General features: G+C 43.0%; 1 protein-coding gene across 1 annotated transcript in view; it reads left to right on the forward strand.

The window, feature by feature from the left end:
- The window catches only part of iglon5 (IgLON family member 5), a 93274-nt gene that overhangs the window by 59018 nt on the left and 14879 nt on the right, over positions 1-19377 (forward strand). The window contains exon 2 of the mRNA XM_044208374.1: positions 19085-19163. Coding sequence (XP_044064309.1) covers positions 19085-19163 — 79 coding nt within the window. The remainder of the gene's footprint in view (positions 1-19084; positions 19164-19377) is intronic.

Genomic DNA, 19377 nt, shown 5'->3' on the forward strand with positions numbered 1-19377 from the left:
TATCTCCTTCTCCTTTTTTTCTTCCTGTAAAGTTTCTCAATTGAATTTCCAGATAATTCAGTATATCACTTTATACAGTATATCACTGTGATGATGTAAAATTACATATAATGTGAGAGAAGATTGTATCCATGTTGCTCAGCTTTTTAAGGTTTGGGAATGTGATTGAAGGGAGCCACACAATAAATGTTCTGTTTTTCTAAAAGAGGTGCAAAAACATGTGAGTCAATTATGACAAAATAAATTAAATACGTTATATAATATGTTTGTTAATGTTTCAGCATATAACCCCAGTCATTACACCTCCAGAAATGGTGTGAGATTTTAAATGGAGTACAGCAGCCACACAATAAATCATATAACACCAGGGAGAACAGATATAACTTAAAGTCTACATCAATACTTTGTGTTGTTACCCTGAACATCCACAACACCTTGAGTCTAACCTTTTTTCTCAGTCTCTTTTTTATCACAAGTACTATGTCTAAAATGTCAAAAGTACAGCAAGGCGATGTTGCCCACTTTCCCAAAAAGTTTAGGAGTAGAGGACTTGAACTTCTGATCTCTGGGTGGGAGAACAGCTTTCACCTGGGGCAACGAAAGCAACCAACATTGTCAAGGGAGATGATGATGATGACGAGGCAGTTTGTTTGCAGAGGGGAGAGAGACATGAGAAAACGGAGGGTAAGAGAAAGGGAGAAAATGGGAGAAGAAAACTTTGGGGGGAAGGATTGCTTGGCCTCAAAATGTATAATGGTAGAACTCTCAAGGGCACCACAGATGGGACGCCCTTGAGTTAGCACAATTAACCTATATGCCCATTGGTACTATACATAGCTCTCTGTAGAGGTTACCATAGAATAGTGTAGAGCAGTACCATTTGAGCTTGTTAAATCTCCCAGAATTCATAAATCATTCAGTGTTACCTCAGGATGTGCTGACCATATAGGGACACCCACACAAGACACACTGAGTACACAGTCATCTCTCTGATGTCCCTGTATTTACAGTATTCTCTGTATTTACAGTATGATGTTAGAGCTGAGGGTTGGTAACAAACATGCTTATCTGAGATTACACCTGAGCTCAGCACAGCAGCAGGCTGCAGGGAATGCACCTTTAAAGTATCACTTTAGTTTATTCTGACACATTTTTGTAATTGTGGCCCTCTTCCCTATAAATATTTATAACATTGTGCTCCCCAAGTTAAGTACTGAGATTTTCAAATCTGGGATGAGCGCACCCAAAATGTAAATTTTGGTACGCTCATTTTCACTTTTACCTCCAAATAATGTGGTTTAGATCAGTGGCTCTCAACCTTTTTACATTCTGATCCCTTAAAATGAAGCAATGTCTACTTGCGGCCCCTTGTAACATGTAAATAAGTTGTGAGTAGTTCCACCAAAGAATGATTTCCCTTCTCAGACTGTTTGAGTTGTGTATAGTAACATTTACACAATATTTTAGAGCCCTGAAAACATTAAAGAATCCAGTTTTTGAAACTGGATATATGAAACAACAATACATAACTTTGCGTAGCCAAATGTTTGTCCTCTCTTTTATCCTGCATCTTGTGAAGCCTCAGGTTTATCCTGTGACCCCTTGGAGGGGCCTGACCTAAGGTTGAGCACCACTGGTTTAGATAATCTTGCTAAACTGCTGGCCTGTTTACAACTTGTCTGACGGACTAAACATTCATTTCCTGCCCCATGTAACTTAGTTATAGAGTATGTTGCTATGTCCCCAGTTGTCGGCAATTACTTAGGTAAGTACAGTGTTATCATGGCTGATATAAATGATGGACTAAACCACAAAAATGAGATCCAAGTTGTAATAAACAGAAATTATGCTTTTAAAAATTTCCATTTAGACCTTGGATGTTTTTTTACTGAACAAATAATTGTTCCAAACCTTGCTTCTTCCATCACCTTATGCACACTTCTATTACTGGTGCCTTTACCCACTTTTGATGCCTTTTTAGGCTCTCAGAAACCAAGGGCAGAATGAATTAAATTCTGCAAGGTGTGTGAGTTGAATAAAAAAAAGAAAAAAATAGATAAGGTGTGGTGCTGGTTGAAAAGATGGGGAGAGAAACACAACTTTGGGGGTTGTTTTCCTTGCCTGAAGGCTCTCTTGAAGGGAAAAAGGTTTCAAGCTTGCCAGAAAGAAACAAGGCTTTGCAATTAACCAGAGAGCCACTGGGACAAAAAAGAATGGGTGGTGAGAGAGTGGTAGAGAAAAGAGCAAAAAGAGATAATACATTAAAAGAGAGTAGGTGTTACATGAGCTCACACTGGCTGCCTGGCTGGAGTGTGTACAGTATTTCAGGATCTTCATGCAACATAGGGGGAAGTGAGGTTTAGGTGAGGGGATATTCAGCAATGTGTTGGTTTCTATCCTCTTTTTAAAGGTGATGGCAGACAGTCTATCGCTGCAGCACTCTGTCTTTCTTTTTCTCTCCCTTTCCCTCTTTGTTAAGCCAGGGCCCTGCCGCCAGCAGCTGCCTGCTGCACCATCTGTGGCTGCAAAGTGCCCAAAATTCATTAGTGGAGAGAGGCAAGGGAGACCAGGAGCAAAAATCCACCAGGAGAGTGCCACAGAAAAAGAGACAGGGAGGGAAGAGAGGGGACAGAGAGGGCAGGAGCAAACAAGGAAGCAGACACTGACTTTTAAAGCTTTTTAATGAAACATCTCTCTCTAAAGAATGTGGAAGAGTAGTAAAAGGAGAGAAAGAGTGGAAAGAAAGAGACAGACTAAGAGCGTGAAAATCGAGTCAAGAAGGTTGAAGTGCACTGAGAAAACGAGAGAAGGGAGAGATGATGCAGAGCAAAAGAGAAAAACAGGAGGAATGGAGTGAAGCAAATGGAGAAACGAGGCAGAGAGGAAGTGACAACAGAGAGAAGCTCGAGGAGAGGGGAGATGATGAGAAAGAGGAGGAGGACCAACAGGGGTCTCCATGTGACAGCAAGATGTTCTTTGTGCCTGTCAGAGTCTGACTAAAGATCAGGATTTGTGTGACACATCTGTACAAAATCTCTAACGACAATCTGTCTGTCGCTGTCTTTAACTGGTTAGCTGTGTCTCTCACTCTCTTTTTTTTAAATTTATATCCATTACCTGCCTCTGCTTTGTTTCTCTCTTGCTTGTAAAATTACTTAATGCTTCATTTGACATAATCTGCAGTGATAGGTCACAGGAAGCAGATAAAATGCAGCAACGGTCCTGAACCAAAAACTCAATGAGTATGGATTTATCCTGCCCATCTTACAGGATGCTATTGTCTCTCTTTAATTTCCCGCTTACAGCCATTATTTTATTTGTGACCCCTCAGATTTGTATTATCTTTTCGGCACTTCATTGCATTTCCCTTTCGCCTCTTCATTCTCTCAGTTCCTCAGCATTCCACAGCACTTCCTCCCCCTCCATCTCTCTTTCTGTCACCTCCTCAACCTCCCACCTTCCTTCATCCCCCCCAACCAGCTCTTACACCGTCATCTATCTGCAGCACTGACTCATGATTCCCACGAGGGCTGCGGGGTGACAGGGATCATAGAGCTTTGTGGAACTTGTGTGCTCAGATAAGCTGCTGAATTAGAGGATGGAGAAGATCAGCTGTGGCGTTGCAAGGGAAAGGAGATGAGCAAGGAGGTGAGAAGATAAGAAAGTAGCGAGGTGTATAGAACAGAGGAGGAAAAGAGGTTGAAAGAGGATGGCAAAAGGAGAGAAAAGAGGGGACAGGTTAGGTTAGGATGGGGGAAGAGAAGATGAGCAAAGTTTTTGGAAGGAGAAAGGAGCTGAGATGAGGATAGTTATGGTTGCTACGCCTGTCAAGTTGAACATTTTAAGTCATTTTTTAATTAGGTCTTTGATTTCAGACAGAAGTAGACAAAAGCAGGCTTCAGAGACTGATTTTGCAGGCGAAAAACTGAAAGTACATCAGAAATAGAGCTGTAGCTAGCTAGTTAACTAAGCTAACGTTTAATAGCTCCATGAATTGGTTAAAAATGCTGTCTTCCTCAGACTTTAGTGTTTCCAGTTGACTTATTTTAAAACAAGAATGTAGTTAAAAGGGGCCACACATGATTTTGTGCTAAAAGACTGAGGCTAAGCTACATGCAAATAGTCAGCATCCTCACCAGTTAAAGATCTACAAAGAGGACATGGAAAGAAAAAAACAGCATTGTTGTGTTGCAGTGTAGAGATACTTAGTGATACTGTCGTAAGGCGAGGTGCTATATGGAGGTATGTGGACCCAAAAGCAGATGGCAAGGAAGCGGTCTCAGGGTGAAGTAGCCGGATGACTACCGTGTTTATTGTTGGGTGGAATGCAGGCAAGAACAGGCAGAGGTGAGCAGACAGGTAATGAGCAGACAAAAGCCAAAAGCCAAAATCCAAACCAGGTTCACGGGAGAACAAAGAATCCAACACAACTTAGCAACAAGGCTCGGCAGGAACAACACCATATGTACAACAATGATCCGACACAGAACAAAGAAAAGACCACGACTAAATACCCTAGGGGAGGTGAGATAACAAGACACAGGTGCCAACAATCAATGGAGGACCAACAATCAAAACTGGAGGGAAAACACAGACAGGAAGTAAAAACACAAGACACACAAGGGAAGGAGACTACTACAAAATAAAACAGGAAGTGATAACACCAAAACCACCACAGATACAAGTATCCATCCATCCATCCATCCATCTTCTTCCGCTTATCCGGGGCCGGGTCGCGGGGCAGCAGTCTAAGCAGGGACTCCCAGACTTCCTTCGCCCCAGACACTTCCTCCAGCTCCTCCGGGGATCCCGAGGCGTTCCCAGGCCAGCCGAGAGACATAGTCCCTCCAGCGTGTCCTGGGTCTTCCCGGGCCGCCGCCCGGTGGGACATGCCCAGAACACCTCCCGAGGGGAGGCGTCCAGGAGGCATCCGGATCAGATGCCCTAGCCACCTCAGCTGGCTCCTCTCGACGTGGAGGAGCAGCGGCTCTACTCGAGCTCCCCGTGTGACTGCCTCACCCTATCTCTAAGGGCGCCCAGCCACTCGGCGGAGGAAGCCCATTTCGGCCGCTTGTATCCGCGATCTTGTCCTTTCGGTCACTACCCAAAGCTCATGACCATAGGTGAGGGCAGGAGCGTAGATTGACCCGTAAATCGAGAGCTTTGTCTTTCGACTCAGCTCCTTCTTTACCACAAGCGGTCCGATACAGCGCCCGCATCACTGCAGACGCTGCACCGATCCGCCTGTCAATCTCACGCTCCATCCGTCCCTCACTCGTGAACAAGACCCGAGATACTTAAACTCCTCCACTTGGGGCAAGGACTCCCCACCCACGCGAAGAGAGCAAACCACCTTTTCCGGTCAAGAACCATGGCCTCAGATTTGGAAGAGCTGATTCTCATCCCAGCTGCTTCACACTCGGCTGCAAACCGTCCCAGTGCATGCTGCAGGTCCTGGCTTGAAGAAGCCATCAGAACGACATCATCTGCAAACAGCAGAGATGAGATCCTGTGGTTCCCAAACCGGACACCCTCCGGCCCCTGACTGCGCCTAGAAATTCTGTCCATATAAATTATGAACAGAACCGGTGACAAAGGGCAGCCCTGGCGGAGTCCAACATGCACCGGGAACAGGTCTGACTTACTGCCGGCAATGCGAACACAGCTCCTGCTCCGTTATACAGGGACCGGACAGCCCTTAGCAAAGGGCCCCGGACCCCATACTCCCAGAGCACTCCCCACAAAGCGCCCGGGGCACACGGTCGAATGCCTTCTCCAGATCCACAAAGCACATGTGGACTGGTTGGGCAAACTCCCATGAACCCTCGAGCACCCGATGGAGAGTATAGAGCTGGTCCAGTGTTCCACGACCGGGACGAAAACCACTCTGCTCCTCCTGAATCCGAGGTTCGACTATCGGACGAATTCTCCTCTCCAGTACCCTGGAATAGACCTTACCGGGAGGCTGAGAAGTGTGATCCTCTGTGATTGAACACACCCTCCGGTCCCCTTCTTAGAGGACCACCACCCCGGTCTGCCAGTCCAGAGGCACTGTCCCAGACCGCCACGCGATGTTGCAGAGACGTGTCAGCCAAGACAGTCCCACAACATCCAGAGACTTAAGATACTCAGGACGGATCTCATCCACCCCGAAGCCTTGCCACCAAGGAGCTTGCCAACAACCTCAGTGACTTCGGCCAGGGTGATGGATGAGTCCGCCTCGGGTCCCCAGCCTCCTTCCTCTTCGGAAGACGTGACAGCGGGACAGATACAAGTATGATAAGTAAAAAAAATAAATAAAAAAAAAATACAGATACAAGTATGATAAGTAAAAATGTACAATTAGTTATGTTATTGGCTTCTTAGCTTACATACTTACGTTAAGCTAGAGCAGACAAAACACTGTTTAATGCATTTCTTACACTCTTGCTCTTGTGTTTTTGGAAAGACTAAAAAAAGATGCCATCTTACAAACTTTTTAAATACCAAGTATCGCTCTTTCTACAATCCCATGCAACACTGCTTCATCATATGGAGAAATACAGTTGCTGGGCTGTGTTTGGACAATTGCTGTTTAGGGGAGAGGATTAGCGAACGGTCCATTGTAAGTCCTCAGATTTGTACGTATTCATGTATGTGTAACATTTCTATGCATCGCCATAAGTACATGTGGCTTCTGCATGCAACATTGTATGCAAACATAAACTGTGTAACCTATGGCAAACAACAGATCAACAGCAATACACACAGACATTAGAATAACTATGCAAAAAATTATATGGAGCTACATAGAGAGAAATAAGGAGAAAACAGAGTGAGGAAAGCATTAAAATGAATTTAGGTCCTGACAACGTGTCCACCTCAGTGCATAAAGGACTTAAACTGAGAAAAAGTCCCCCTAATAAAGGTACAGCTGACAACTGCTGCAGAGGTAAAGCATTAGGTTAGAGGTGTGAGGTCAGAAAATGTATTTTAAAAACAGGAATGAGCTGCTGCTTTGACTCTTCTCCCTTTTTTATTTCTTCATCTTCCTGTCAGCTTCTTTTCTCACATATTCCTGTTCCTCAAGGAAAATACATTTTTAATGCTGTTAAAACACACTCTGCCCATTTTGTGGTTTGATGTTTTTTAACTTACTCAGATAGTCAGCCAAATGTAGATGATGTGACATCACGCATCTTGGTTAGCAGGGCACTTTTTAGCTCTGTACTGTACAAAATCAACAGTTTTGGCTTCAGTCCAACAACTTTACTGGGAGAAATTCAGTGCAGACTAGACTAAGATACCAATTTTCCTCAGCTGACTGCAGCCTCAGTTGAACAAATGCAAAGCAGGTTTAAAAAATGTTACATTTCAAGGACGCAAGTAATATTTTCTTTTCAATCTGACATCTCACTCTCTTGCTCTAACAGTGCAATTCTAGGAACCACATTAAATCACTAGCTTTAATAGAAGTAGATGAGGCGGATTGGCAAAGTGGGCACACCCCACCCCTCACTCACAATTGATGATAAATTACATAACAGTGTAAAAGAATCCAAGGGTGGATTTTTCCTTGAAAATATTCACCTAATCTTCTCCATCATCTTCTCTTTGTTCAAAAAGTTTTTTTCAATCAGGCTCTGAATGTACCAAGTCAGGCACAATCATGTCTTTCTGGAGGTTAACTTAAGTCTCTGGGTTGATTTTAATCCTTTACTCTAGACTCTTGTGCAAATATAGGGAATAAACATCTGGCTAATGTTCATTCAGGTCATTTGCCGATGAAGTCAGTGCCAATGCAGTACGGAGTGAGTAAAGATAATGAGACAGCTTGTAAGAAGGTTAGAAATTATGTGTTAAAAAGCGATCTCACTATGACACATTCACTTGCTCACTTGCTGAATAGTAATTATGAATGACATGTAAATTAAAGAAGCTGTCTGATAGTCTTAAGTGTGTTTTACGCTAAACTGAGGCTATATAAAAACTGTTTTGCTACATTAGCAGGCAGCTTAAATGGAGGATACTGCTATTTCCCTTTCCCTTATTTCTGTTAGTTTTGTAGTATTTTTTGGGAAATATTCCTTACAGCATAGAATAAGATTTCACTTGAGCAAGATTCATTGCCATACAAATTCATTTTTACTCAGTCTTGGGCATTCGCAATACATTCTGGCAGCTGTGCATGTTTTATTATTAATATTTCAATTTATGTCTCAGGAAGATGGCTACATCTCGATGCCCCTTTGTTCCATAGTGTATTGTATCTGTAAAGTGTACAACACTTGAAAATAAATGATTCTCCAGGTTTTTTGCTGTTATCGACCGTTAGAACTGGTGACAGAGCAACTGAGAATGTGTGTGTGTATGCGTATGCATTACCAGCTATTATATTTCTACGTGGGTATATGCATATGCATAAGGAATGTCTGCAGTCTTCACATGCTTGTGTGTGCTTGTGGCACAGTAGTAAAATTGTTTTTGCAGCTCATTCACACATGAGGGAGAGGGGAGCCAGAGATCATTTTCAGTGCTCCACATGAAGGAACATTAATCCAATTCAAACAGCTCCAAGGAGACGGCCCTCTAATAACTTATGGTGACTTAGGAATTTGTTTATGTTTGTAACAGTGCGCTGAAATATTAATAACCTCCACAACAGGAGCTTTCTACGAGAAAACACAATAAGAAAAACACACAAGAAACTGATGTGTAGAGATAAATGAAAAGCAAATTAGCCAGTGGCATTGTATTTAATTACACATTACTTCTGTCACAGCTTTAGTTATGCCCCTTATTTCCTCATATTCCTCGATAGCCTCAGGCTTTGGTAAAACAGCTTCATCAGTAACATGAGCCAACAGATTCATCAGTGGCTCAATCCACTAGGGCTGACATAAACGCACAACTTAGTTTCGCCCCAAGTAACTGGCTGCATGCTTGTTTCCTCCTCAAACAGACTATGACACATTAATTCACCTTTACCTCTCTTCTCATCTCTCTTTTCTTGATTCTCAGTATTTTTTCTGCATGTCATACACGAGAGCCCTCTCAGTTCTGCTCAGCTGCAAAGATTAAATGGGCTCTTTATCGATTGCTCTTTTCTAACGCACCGGCCTCTCCAAAGATATACCCAAAAAAAGCATGTCATCACCCAGGCTGAAAGCAGGGGTTGGAGGGTGAAAAGGGAGGTAGACTTGTGTTCAATGCCAGGCATATTTTTAACTTCATCTTTGCTCAACAAAATGAAGAGAGCAACCAGGGACCATGTGAGCAAGACTATAACACTGTTGAGGGAATTGGTAGGGGCTTTTCTGCAATTGAGCAGCAGCAGCATGCTGGTGGTGCCAAAAGCTAGCCGGGGTGTCATCCGGCTTCCATCTGTTGTGAGACAGGGATGCAGAGAGAAAGAGAAGGGAGCTCCAAGATTTGTTGAAGGAGGGTACACTCTAGCCTAGCGAACCAGGTAGCTCACAAAGGAAAATGACATTGACCAAACTCCCTCCAACTTACAGCATAGGCCTGAGCTTGTGGTGGCGGTTTGAATGTCTCCCACAAGCTCTCCAGCACAGCTGTAGCCAAACATAACTGGCACAGCGGCTATGTGTGCAAGAGCTAGCGGTGCCGAGTCACAGCAGTGGAGCAACAATGGCAAGAGCTGCTGTGATTCAGAATGCAAATGAACCCCATCCACAGCTGTAAGGATGGCTGTGGGCACAGCCAGGCGGAATCCAACAGCACACAAACAGACGGAAGTGTGCAAACACGTGCACGAAAACACACTTAAACACTCACACACACAGATTCATAAACACGCACGTAGCAAACGGATTTACAGAAGCTTGCAAATACACATATGCACATTCATTCTAACTCTCTCTCTCACACACACACACTCACACACTGATGCTTACTTCATCTGTACTTGACAGCATCTTAGTGCACTGCACCATGCCTCCCTCTTTTTTTCCTCCTTCTCCTATTCCATCCCTCAGGAGCTCCCTCCTAAGCAGGTGTTAGCTGATTTCTGTTCCCTCAGGTAGTTCTGTTTTGTTCTTCGCAGCAAGTACTGCTGCTGTAAATTATCCTGACAGCACCTTACTCCTGGGCTCTGGCCCTCACCTTCTCCCCCCTCCTGCTCCCGACTCTTTTCCTTCTCTTTCCCTGCACCCTGTGCTTCCATCCTTCCCTCCCTGCCTGGATCTCCTCCTTTCATCCTCACTCTCTTACCACCCCCTGTGTTGCAGGTAGTGAGACCCCTGGATGAGCAGCCCAGTGGTCCTGAACAACACATCAGCCCACACACACACAAACAAATACACATGCATGCTGAGATGGACCTACACATACTTTAAAATGTTCACTCAAACACACATGCCAGGAAATATACACACATGCATGAATTCATGGATGCACACATGTGCATGTAACCCAGGTGCACTTGAAAGCACAGCATCCCAGCAGTACACTCAGTTATGTGTGCATTCATTGAGATTGAAGGTGTTGATGTGAAAATGTTGCTGCACCCCTGCAGCCAAAATGTTTTCCCCTCTTGTTTTGCTGTGCAAAACGCACAGACAAAGAATGACTTATTTTAGATTGCTCATTACCATGGCGGCTTCAGACAGCGGCTAATTGCCTTCCATTCAGTCATCACAATTAACTGGTCTTATTACTCTGTTTGAGTATATTACATATTGTGCATATTTCCACAGAAATATGTCATTATCAGTATGAAATGAATGGTGTGTTGGGGAATTAATAAGCAAAGTCAGTGGTGGTGCCGTAAAGGCTTATGCATACAAAAAAAAAATCTAAACAAAAGCTAAATGAGATCTTTTATTCAGCTCCACATTGACTCGAGATTTTGTTCAAAATTCACTGAATGCGTTTTCAGCACATCATCTTTTGTCTTTGATAGAAAGTGCATGATTTCAGCTCTTTCAGTGTAAGTTAATGTCGAGATTAACAACAGTCGCAGTAGTTCTCAAGCTCTCGTTAAACTCTGTTTTTCTCATTAGTCCTACTTTTCAAGTGTGTCATAAATGACCATTGGCAGCTTGGATTGCCGGTCATCCATTTCACACACATACTGCCCAACACTCAACTGACTTTTTGATGCCTCATTCTTTTTGACTCCACTTTACAGCCAATGGTCCTATCGAAAATAACAGCTCCCATGCTATTACACTCCTTTGTCTCCTGTCACTATCGCCCGGTAATTGCTGTTTTTATTGTAGCCTCTTAGAGGCTCAAGTGTAAACTATAGGGTAAGCCTCGTCACTGGGCTGGAAGCTTAACCACATGGCTGGAAATATTCATTCAGTCTCACAGCATCTGACAGAGCTCCTATAAACAGTAAAAATATAGAACACCAGAACATATTCACAGTTTTATTACACAGCTTTATTTTTTACTTATTTATTTATTTTGACATTATAGTACAAGGTGGGGCAATAATTCACTATTATGGTTTATATACTTCAAGTTGAATTACCTCTTGGTGATATTATCATATTGCATTATCATTTTTACAAGATTATGTTGTCTAAATCAGTGATTCCAAGCAAATCACGACTAAGTTTTTGTTTTACATGTGAGTCTTGTCTGCACAACAGTGGAATACAGTTCATTGCGTTAAACATTAACATTATGTGATTTAGCGAGACTGTCCTCACAAGAAAAATGACAGCATCACTTGTTTCAGCAAATGTCTAAAACAGCTTACATTCATTACATACATTGGGGCAGTACCTCATTCTGTGGGGACTTGGTTTGGGAATCAGAGGATTCCCGGTTCAAGCCATTGTATGCTGCAGCCCCATCACTCTGATATCTCTGTACAACAATTAATGCATAGCTATAGGTCCTGAGTGTTTGTGTATTTCAGGCTTACGTGTGTGTAAAAAAGAAAATAACAACAGAGTGTAAAATTTTTGATTTTTTGGTTTTTGATTAATAAAGTAGTTCTTCTTCATTCAAATGACAAACGCTTGTAGCAAATAAATTAAGACTGTTGTCCATTGGGTGCAAAGGAGGAAGTCAGGTGACGTTGTTGTAGACCTCAAGGATACACGCAATGCATTTGGGAGGGGACACATTGCATGTCAACATAATTCATAATTCATAAACATAAACTTTACATGTAGAAAACTCTACATTAATATAATATATTAGCCTACTTAAATATAGTACAGATTTTTATCATAATGTCCAGTAAAATAGTCATACATACATGAATACATGACAATGAGACGCAAATATTTAGCTAATATTTCAGCCTATCCATCTATTCTACCTTTACTGTATGTTTTTACTATAATATAACAATAAAATGTGAATTTACAACTCAGATTTCCTCAGTGCCATAGAAGGCTCCATGCTGACGTTACATATAGGTATTCTATTCCTTTTTGTTGCTCATAAAGTATGTTTTTTCAGAGGATGTTAGATGCAGAGCTACATGGGGTGAATCAGTATTTAAAGCTTCTCTTTTAAAGCAGTGACAGCACTTGCCCACAAATCTGTCAAATTACCAGTGCACAGGGTGTATTTAGAGGAGTCTACAGGGCCTTGTGTAAGGCAGGCGTGTGTGTGTGTACTCACTGGGAAAGGAAGTAACAGTTTAACTACTGTATTGATTTCAAGAGTGCTAAGGGGTTTAGGCGTCAGTCCAAGGAAAATGGGGAGTAAAAGAAAGCGGAGTGGGGCTCATTCCTGGTTTTAGCACGCTCGGCTTTTCTCCCACGCTTGATTCAATGGTAAAGGTCTGTGGCTGCCCATTGAAGTTGTACAACTGCTGCATTGAGTACTGTATGGCTCTGTGCACTGTGCAGTGCTCTATTGATTGATGTGTGAAGAGGGATTAGTGGGTGGGAGGGAGGGCTAGGAGGGAGAAGAGGAGATACTGGATGGGAGGGAGAGTCGGGCAGAGCGACCAGAGGCAGAATCGTGGATGCAGCATGTGTACAATAAAAAGGGGCAGATGTCACGTCTTTGGTAAGGCCAAGTTAGACACCAGAGGGTGATGCCCTGCTTTTCTGTAAATGTTGATGGTTTTAACATGCTTCTGAGATCAGGCTGTGTTAGCAGTTATATGTGTGTCAGAATAGTTGCAATATGTGGGCACTGTAAGACCAGCTAAATATATGACCTTGAATGACGAGCATCTAAATGTCCAATCAATCCTCTTGATGCCTCAGAACAAGCTCACCAGAGTAGTTAATGTCGAACTAAGCCACGGTCACGTAAACACTCATTTTAGTCATTCCACCACATTCCTCCAACAGCGAAAAACATCTTTGGTCTGAGACGGGGGAAAAATGACATTACCAGACAGATTCAAAACAATTCATTCACCGTGACTTCTCTGACATTTCTTAGATTTCCTGTCAAGTGGAATCCTACTGACATCCATTTTGCTTCACCAGCAATTGTGAAAAGCAGACGACCTGCATATCCATCTTGCTGTGCTGTTTGAGCGAGGCATCCAGGTGGTTTCTCACTCCTTGCCCATCACTCTCTCCCTGCTCTCCTGTTGCTCTGTCCCTGACAGGTGGTGCTGAGGGTGGAAAGAGCCAGGAGGAGAGTCTGGGATTTCATTGATAGGGAACAGAGCGGCTGAATGAGTAGTGGAGTGAAGGAGAAGAGGAAAAGGGGGGAGGTGGGCAGGAAGATGGGGCTTCAGAGAGGTGGACATGAGGTTGGATTTAGGCTGTCCAGAGTTAATGGGATCAGATGAGGAAGAGAAAGGGGTATCTGTGCCGGTTAATGTTTAATCCCCCACCCCCAACCCCTCGTCTCCTGTCTGAGGCTCCCGGCATCTGATAATCCTTGGGCTGCCTCTCTTCATCATCAAGGTGTCAGAGGGAAGTGCCTCTGTAAATATTTAATTGGCTGCAGCATGCCGGTGTTAATTATGCGGGTGTGTCTTTGCTTTGCTCTCTGCCCCAGCGTCACTGACTGTGTCCTCGCGCGTTTCTCTCCTCTTCATAATGATGCTACTCTATCGCTCCTTCTCATACTGCTACTATTAATGCCAGTACTGCCGTTATCACCCATTACTACTGCTACCACAACTGTATACCTCTACTGTTACTACTGCTTCTGTTGTTGCTACTACACAACGCCTTGTAATTCCATATTCCACTACAGCTTTTCCTCGTTCTCAGTGACGTTTCTTTTCAGGACCTCACCCTGGCTATCTATTTTCACCTCTCACTTCCAACCTTGTGCTATGTCTCTCTCCTTCTCCTTTCAATTTCAAAACCACGGCAGCCTCCGTTAAAACGGATTATTTTTATGGGTTTCATTATAGCCTGTGCCGTTATCCGTCCCGACGCCAATCATGCTTTCAGAAGAAGCTTTCCCTCCTCTCTGTGTTTGTTTGAACGTCAAGGGCAATGCGAAATAGATGAACAGTACAAAGACAGCCTTGCAAGGACTACGCAGGCTAAAGTTGTACAGCTCAATAGAGCTCTACTCATAAGTGTCTGCCAGTAGCAAGTGCAATTACAAACAGGCGCATGTAAAAGTCAAGAGAATACAAATCACATAATAGATGTCTCGTGGGTACTGAGCAAGCAGCCTTGGAACGCTTGTACAGACAAAAGACACAATGGACAAGAGCACAGAGACAAAAACACTGGACCACAAGTGGAGGGAATTATGTGAATGTCTAGCTATGGGCCAGCAATAGATAAAGTGTTATTCACAGATGAGCAAAACAGATTCCTGCTTCTGCAGGGTGTATAACAGTTGAAAGGAAGACCTACACTATAGGTGAATAAATAGTCTGCTAGGCCAATGTTCTCCTGTGTGTAATCCCTCAGGCATGTCCATAAAATTTTATTCTTTTAAAAATGCCAGACAACTCTAGACCAGAGGCTCAATACTGTGTGCAGACAAAGGCTTGAGGGGGGTCATTTGGACAGCATACAAGTGTGTATGTGTGTCTGTATGGTATGGAGATGGGGGTTCCGTTTTTGTGCCAAAACAGCAGGTCATAGCAAGGACAAGAGATACCAGTAACCAGGAGAGACTGTTTCTGCTGTAGACAACAGTGAGCAAGGAAATTCAATATGCCTGTGTCCACACCAACACCAGAGGCCACTGCAGTGTTCACCACCAACACTGCTCTACATGGCTATTTATCATTTCTCTATTCATACTCAGCTCAGTAGTGTTTTATATAGGCTCAGGATTTTTGTTTCTGATAAAAAAAAAAAACTTTTTTGTTTTAGTAAAGTAGTGTACTAAAGCAGTAAAGGAAAAAAGCTTTCTTTTGGAATTCACATTGTTTTTGTGTTTCCGCATTTAGAGTATGCAGGGTTGCCGGTGGTTTAAGCTTCCCTGTTGGCAAGCAGCCTTCTTTCTAGAGTGTCAATGGGCAAGACTCCTGATTCCTCCTGGTGGGTGCAGTTCATGAGCCTGCATGCTGAGCCCCAGGAGGGAGCAGAGAAAAAGCAGAATTTGAGATAGGGATCAATAAAGCCAAAAGTAGCCCAGAAATTGTGAAGTGAAGTCTGAAGATTCTGTTTTGGCCATGCAGCAGCACACTGCTGGTTGCACTCTGGACTCATTATTGTTCTGTTTGATCATGTCCATTGTGTTTGGCTGGCAACATTTGAATTAATTGCCTGAAAGGGATAAATAATGTGGATCACATCAAAGTGTGGGAGACACATGCTGTCATTCAGCCAAATGATGTTTACATTTTTTTTGTTTTACACCCAACACTCCCACTCTCCCATTAATGAGATGCAGATGCACACTTTATATTCCTTTATCTGTAGAAGGAATAACCATTTACCTCCATGTATTATTGTATTTTATTTGACTGCTTTGGCCAACAGAATTTCAGTGTGCAATATTCCTGAGACAAAATCCTGCACTCCTAAATTTTGGCCTCAAAATCTTATGGAAACAGTTGTATCAGATTAGGCAATGCATCAAATGTTCATCATTGAATTTTAACCAACAAAGTGGTCATTATCAGATGATGCTGTCAAACAATAACAAATACTTATCAAAAAAGTAGGAAATAGTACCAATGAGGAATAAAATTGTGGTTGTACTTTGTTTTGTACATTGTATTAGTTCTCTTGTACTGTTCTGAATCTCTGACAAAGTTTGTGTTTTTAGCCACTCTAGCAGCATGTCTCTAGGGATGACAATGTCGGTCAGTCAGTCCACCAATTTTGTCCAGACTAAATATCTCAGCAACTATTTGATGGATTGCCATTAAATTTTAGTACAGATATCCATGGTGCATTTAACTATAAATCAACAGCCAGTTCTAGGCATGTAGCCAATCGACATTCCTGAGGGCTTGGGTTGTATGCATCGTGGTCTGCATTAGGTTTTCGATATTATCTTGGTGCCAAAATAAAGTAGTCCAGCTATCAAGCAAATATGAATATATGATTGCTTCTCGCACAATTCTTTGCTTGCAAGATGAAAAAAAAGGGAGCATGAACCCCAGCATTGTCCTGAGGACAGAGGTGGTCTCCGATCTCTCAAATACAGATGCTGGTGCTGTTTGGTCTACACAAACTGTTGATTTCCACAACATTTTCACTTTTAGTGATCACCTTAACCTGTGCTAAGTTCAAAGCGACTCGTTCACTGTACACTGATTATTCAGAGTGAGTGACAGAGGTCAAAAAGGTTACACAGTAGTGGGTGTATGCATTAGGGAGAGTGGATGCTAGATATTTGTGTATGTGTCTGTTTCCCTGTGTGTAAATAAAGTCACATTTGTATTTTCCACAAGGAATGTGAAGTGAATCTTTGCTGTGTTCGTTGTCACAATGAACTCAGACAAACTTTCACCTCTGCTTGTTTGGCTCATCGATGAGTGCGTTTGCATATACGTGCGTAAACTTGCGTCTGTGATTGATCCTGTGAGTCAGTGTGTGAGAGGAAGTGTGGGCTGAATGTGTTGACCTGGTTATCATGTTGTGCGATGCCTGGGAGTCGAGGCAGGGTGATACAGGTTTTAGAATGCGAAGTGCCAATCGAGCTGTGAAAATGGGAATTGAGTAGGGAAATGGGAATAGCTCCCCGCTGGTTTGTAACCTTCGCAATGTTGTTTGGAGCATTCAGCGTATGCATTCATCATTCATTCAATCAAAATGTATGCGTTGCGTGTGTGTACCTGCGGTTACATTATGTGAGAGGGAGCGTCTTTTCTCTACGTGTGTGTCTGTTATTGCTTATGTGGGGTAGTGTGTATTTATGACAGCATGTCACACCCGTCTCCAAGCCCCAAGCCGTGGAACTGAATTGAATTAACCTAAATAAAGACTAGTGTGTAGAGTACAGAGTACTTGAAAGGGAACAGCTGAGGGCTTGAGCGGAGGACTGTCTGAGTCTAAGACAGGAAGCATGAGCACAGCGATGCTATGCAACATTAAAAATCACAGATAAACGAAAGCTTGTGACAGTTTTTTAACATTTTTTAACACAATGGCTAATGTGCACCGCCCCTCCCCCAAGGCTTTCAGAGAGAGAGAGAGAGAGAGAGAGAGAGAGAGAAAGAGATGGAGCCAGTTCTGGGATCCGTGGCTGGCCCAGATAGCACAACAGCAGTGGCGGCAGCAGCACCCATTAATGCGATTACAGCTTTTAGCGGCAGATTTTCAGGGCCAGTTTTCTTTTGAGGCGTCATTAGTTTGTCCTCGTTTCTTTTTCTCCACCAGTATGTCACCAAGCAAACGTACACATTCACACCCATGAGCAACAGACGGCTAGATACTGTAACTGCTTATATACGCAACCATGAGCAACAAATGCACTGGTGCACACACACAATCATATACACATGAATATATTAATACACAAGCATGAATATAGCCTGTATTTACTATGGCGTATCCACACAAATATGCCAAACCACACTCTTACATTCACAAAGATGCAGAAAAGAAGAACAGGCATAATTAGTCTATTTAAAAGCTGATAAATTATTATTTAGTATAGTTGGCAGTTTCTCAAGACTGTCTGCTATGCAGTTTGAAAACCTTTTGATTAGCAATCCATGTTGTGCATTATAATTCTGAAGCCTCTCTCATTATTCTTTGTAAACAAACCATGATTCCACAAAGACCCTCCTTTAATTTAAAACCCACACTTCCTGTGGTGCATTGCTGTCATGTTGGGTCTCATATCTTAGCAGATTCCCATTCAGCATGCTTAATATGTCTTTCACTTTGTGCGGCTATTACAAACCTTGAGGTGCTTCTTAGCTCCTCACTGCAGTGGCTTCGTTTCATAAAGTCACCATTTATTAAACCTCAAGGCTAGACCACAGCAAAATCCTATTGAGATATTGAGGTCATCTTGCAGGCAGGGGGAGAAAGAGATTGTCGGAGATTGAGGGAGGACACAAGCTGAAATATCTGGTGTCATGCTGTGATTTGGCAGAGTTTAGATGGACAGAGCCAGGTGTCTTATTGGGGAGCAGTCTGCCCCAGTAGGCAATATCACTGCCAGCATATAACGTCTTTTGTTATCTTTGTTTGCAGTCCAAGCAAGTTCACAAAATGACTTCAAACTGACTTCAAAGTTTTTTTTTTCTCACCTGAGTGTCTCAAAGACATCTCACAGATGCCACTTTCATATTTCCTCTTCAGCTAATGGCTCTCAGGATGTGCATCTGTTATTGTGTGTGTTTGTGCTTTTGTAAGCATGTGCCTCCATTCTCTGAGTGTGTGTGTGCGTATTGGTAGGCAGGATGAGCATCCCTTCTGTTACTGTTGCTGTCCCTTCATTTCACGCTCCGGCAGTTCCGCGTGAATCCTCTTCCCTTGGCTCATTATCAGTGCTGTTCAATGAAGGCGCATCCTACCAGAAAGCAGGGTAAAACCAAATCATTATTCAAGTATGAGGGTCAGTGCAGACATTGTGACTCTTTTGTTTAGTATATTTATTACTTTCCCTTCAGAAATAAGTAAGCAGGATGCAGAGCACATCCCCGCCTAACCTGATTTGGTGAGGTAGTCGATCCTCAAGCACCTGACCTGAGATTGATGAACACCAGTGGAGCGTCTGCTGCTATTATTGGATGCTCATTGGTCTCTTCTGTTGTTTTTCTTGGCAGGGTCCAGTGTGCATGGAACAGAATTCGGACACCTGCCGGACAACATTACAGTGTTGGAAGGAGAAAGCGTCACTTTGAGGTAACTCTTGATCCTACACCTGCACCTACTAATTACATGAAAAACATGTTTGTCCCCTCCCAACCTGTCATGCCGCTCTAATTGGCAATTCTCTGTCACATAACTTCAATTAGGCGTCCCACATTGTGCCATATTTTCCAGCTCTTGTCTGTCCTACAGCTAATTGAATAATAATACCTGTCAGATGTCACTGGAGTCATCCCATCTGTTTGCA

This window comes from Siniperca chuatsi, linkage group LG9 (assembly GCF_020085105.1).
Source record: "Siniperca chuatsi isolate FFG_IHB_CAS linkage group LG9, ASM2008510v1, whole genome shotgun sequence".
NCBI lineage: Eukaryota > Metazoa > Chordata > Actinopteri > Centrarchiformes > Sinipercidae > Siniperca > Siniperca chuatsi.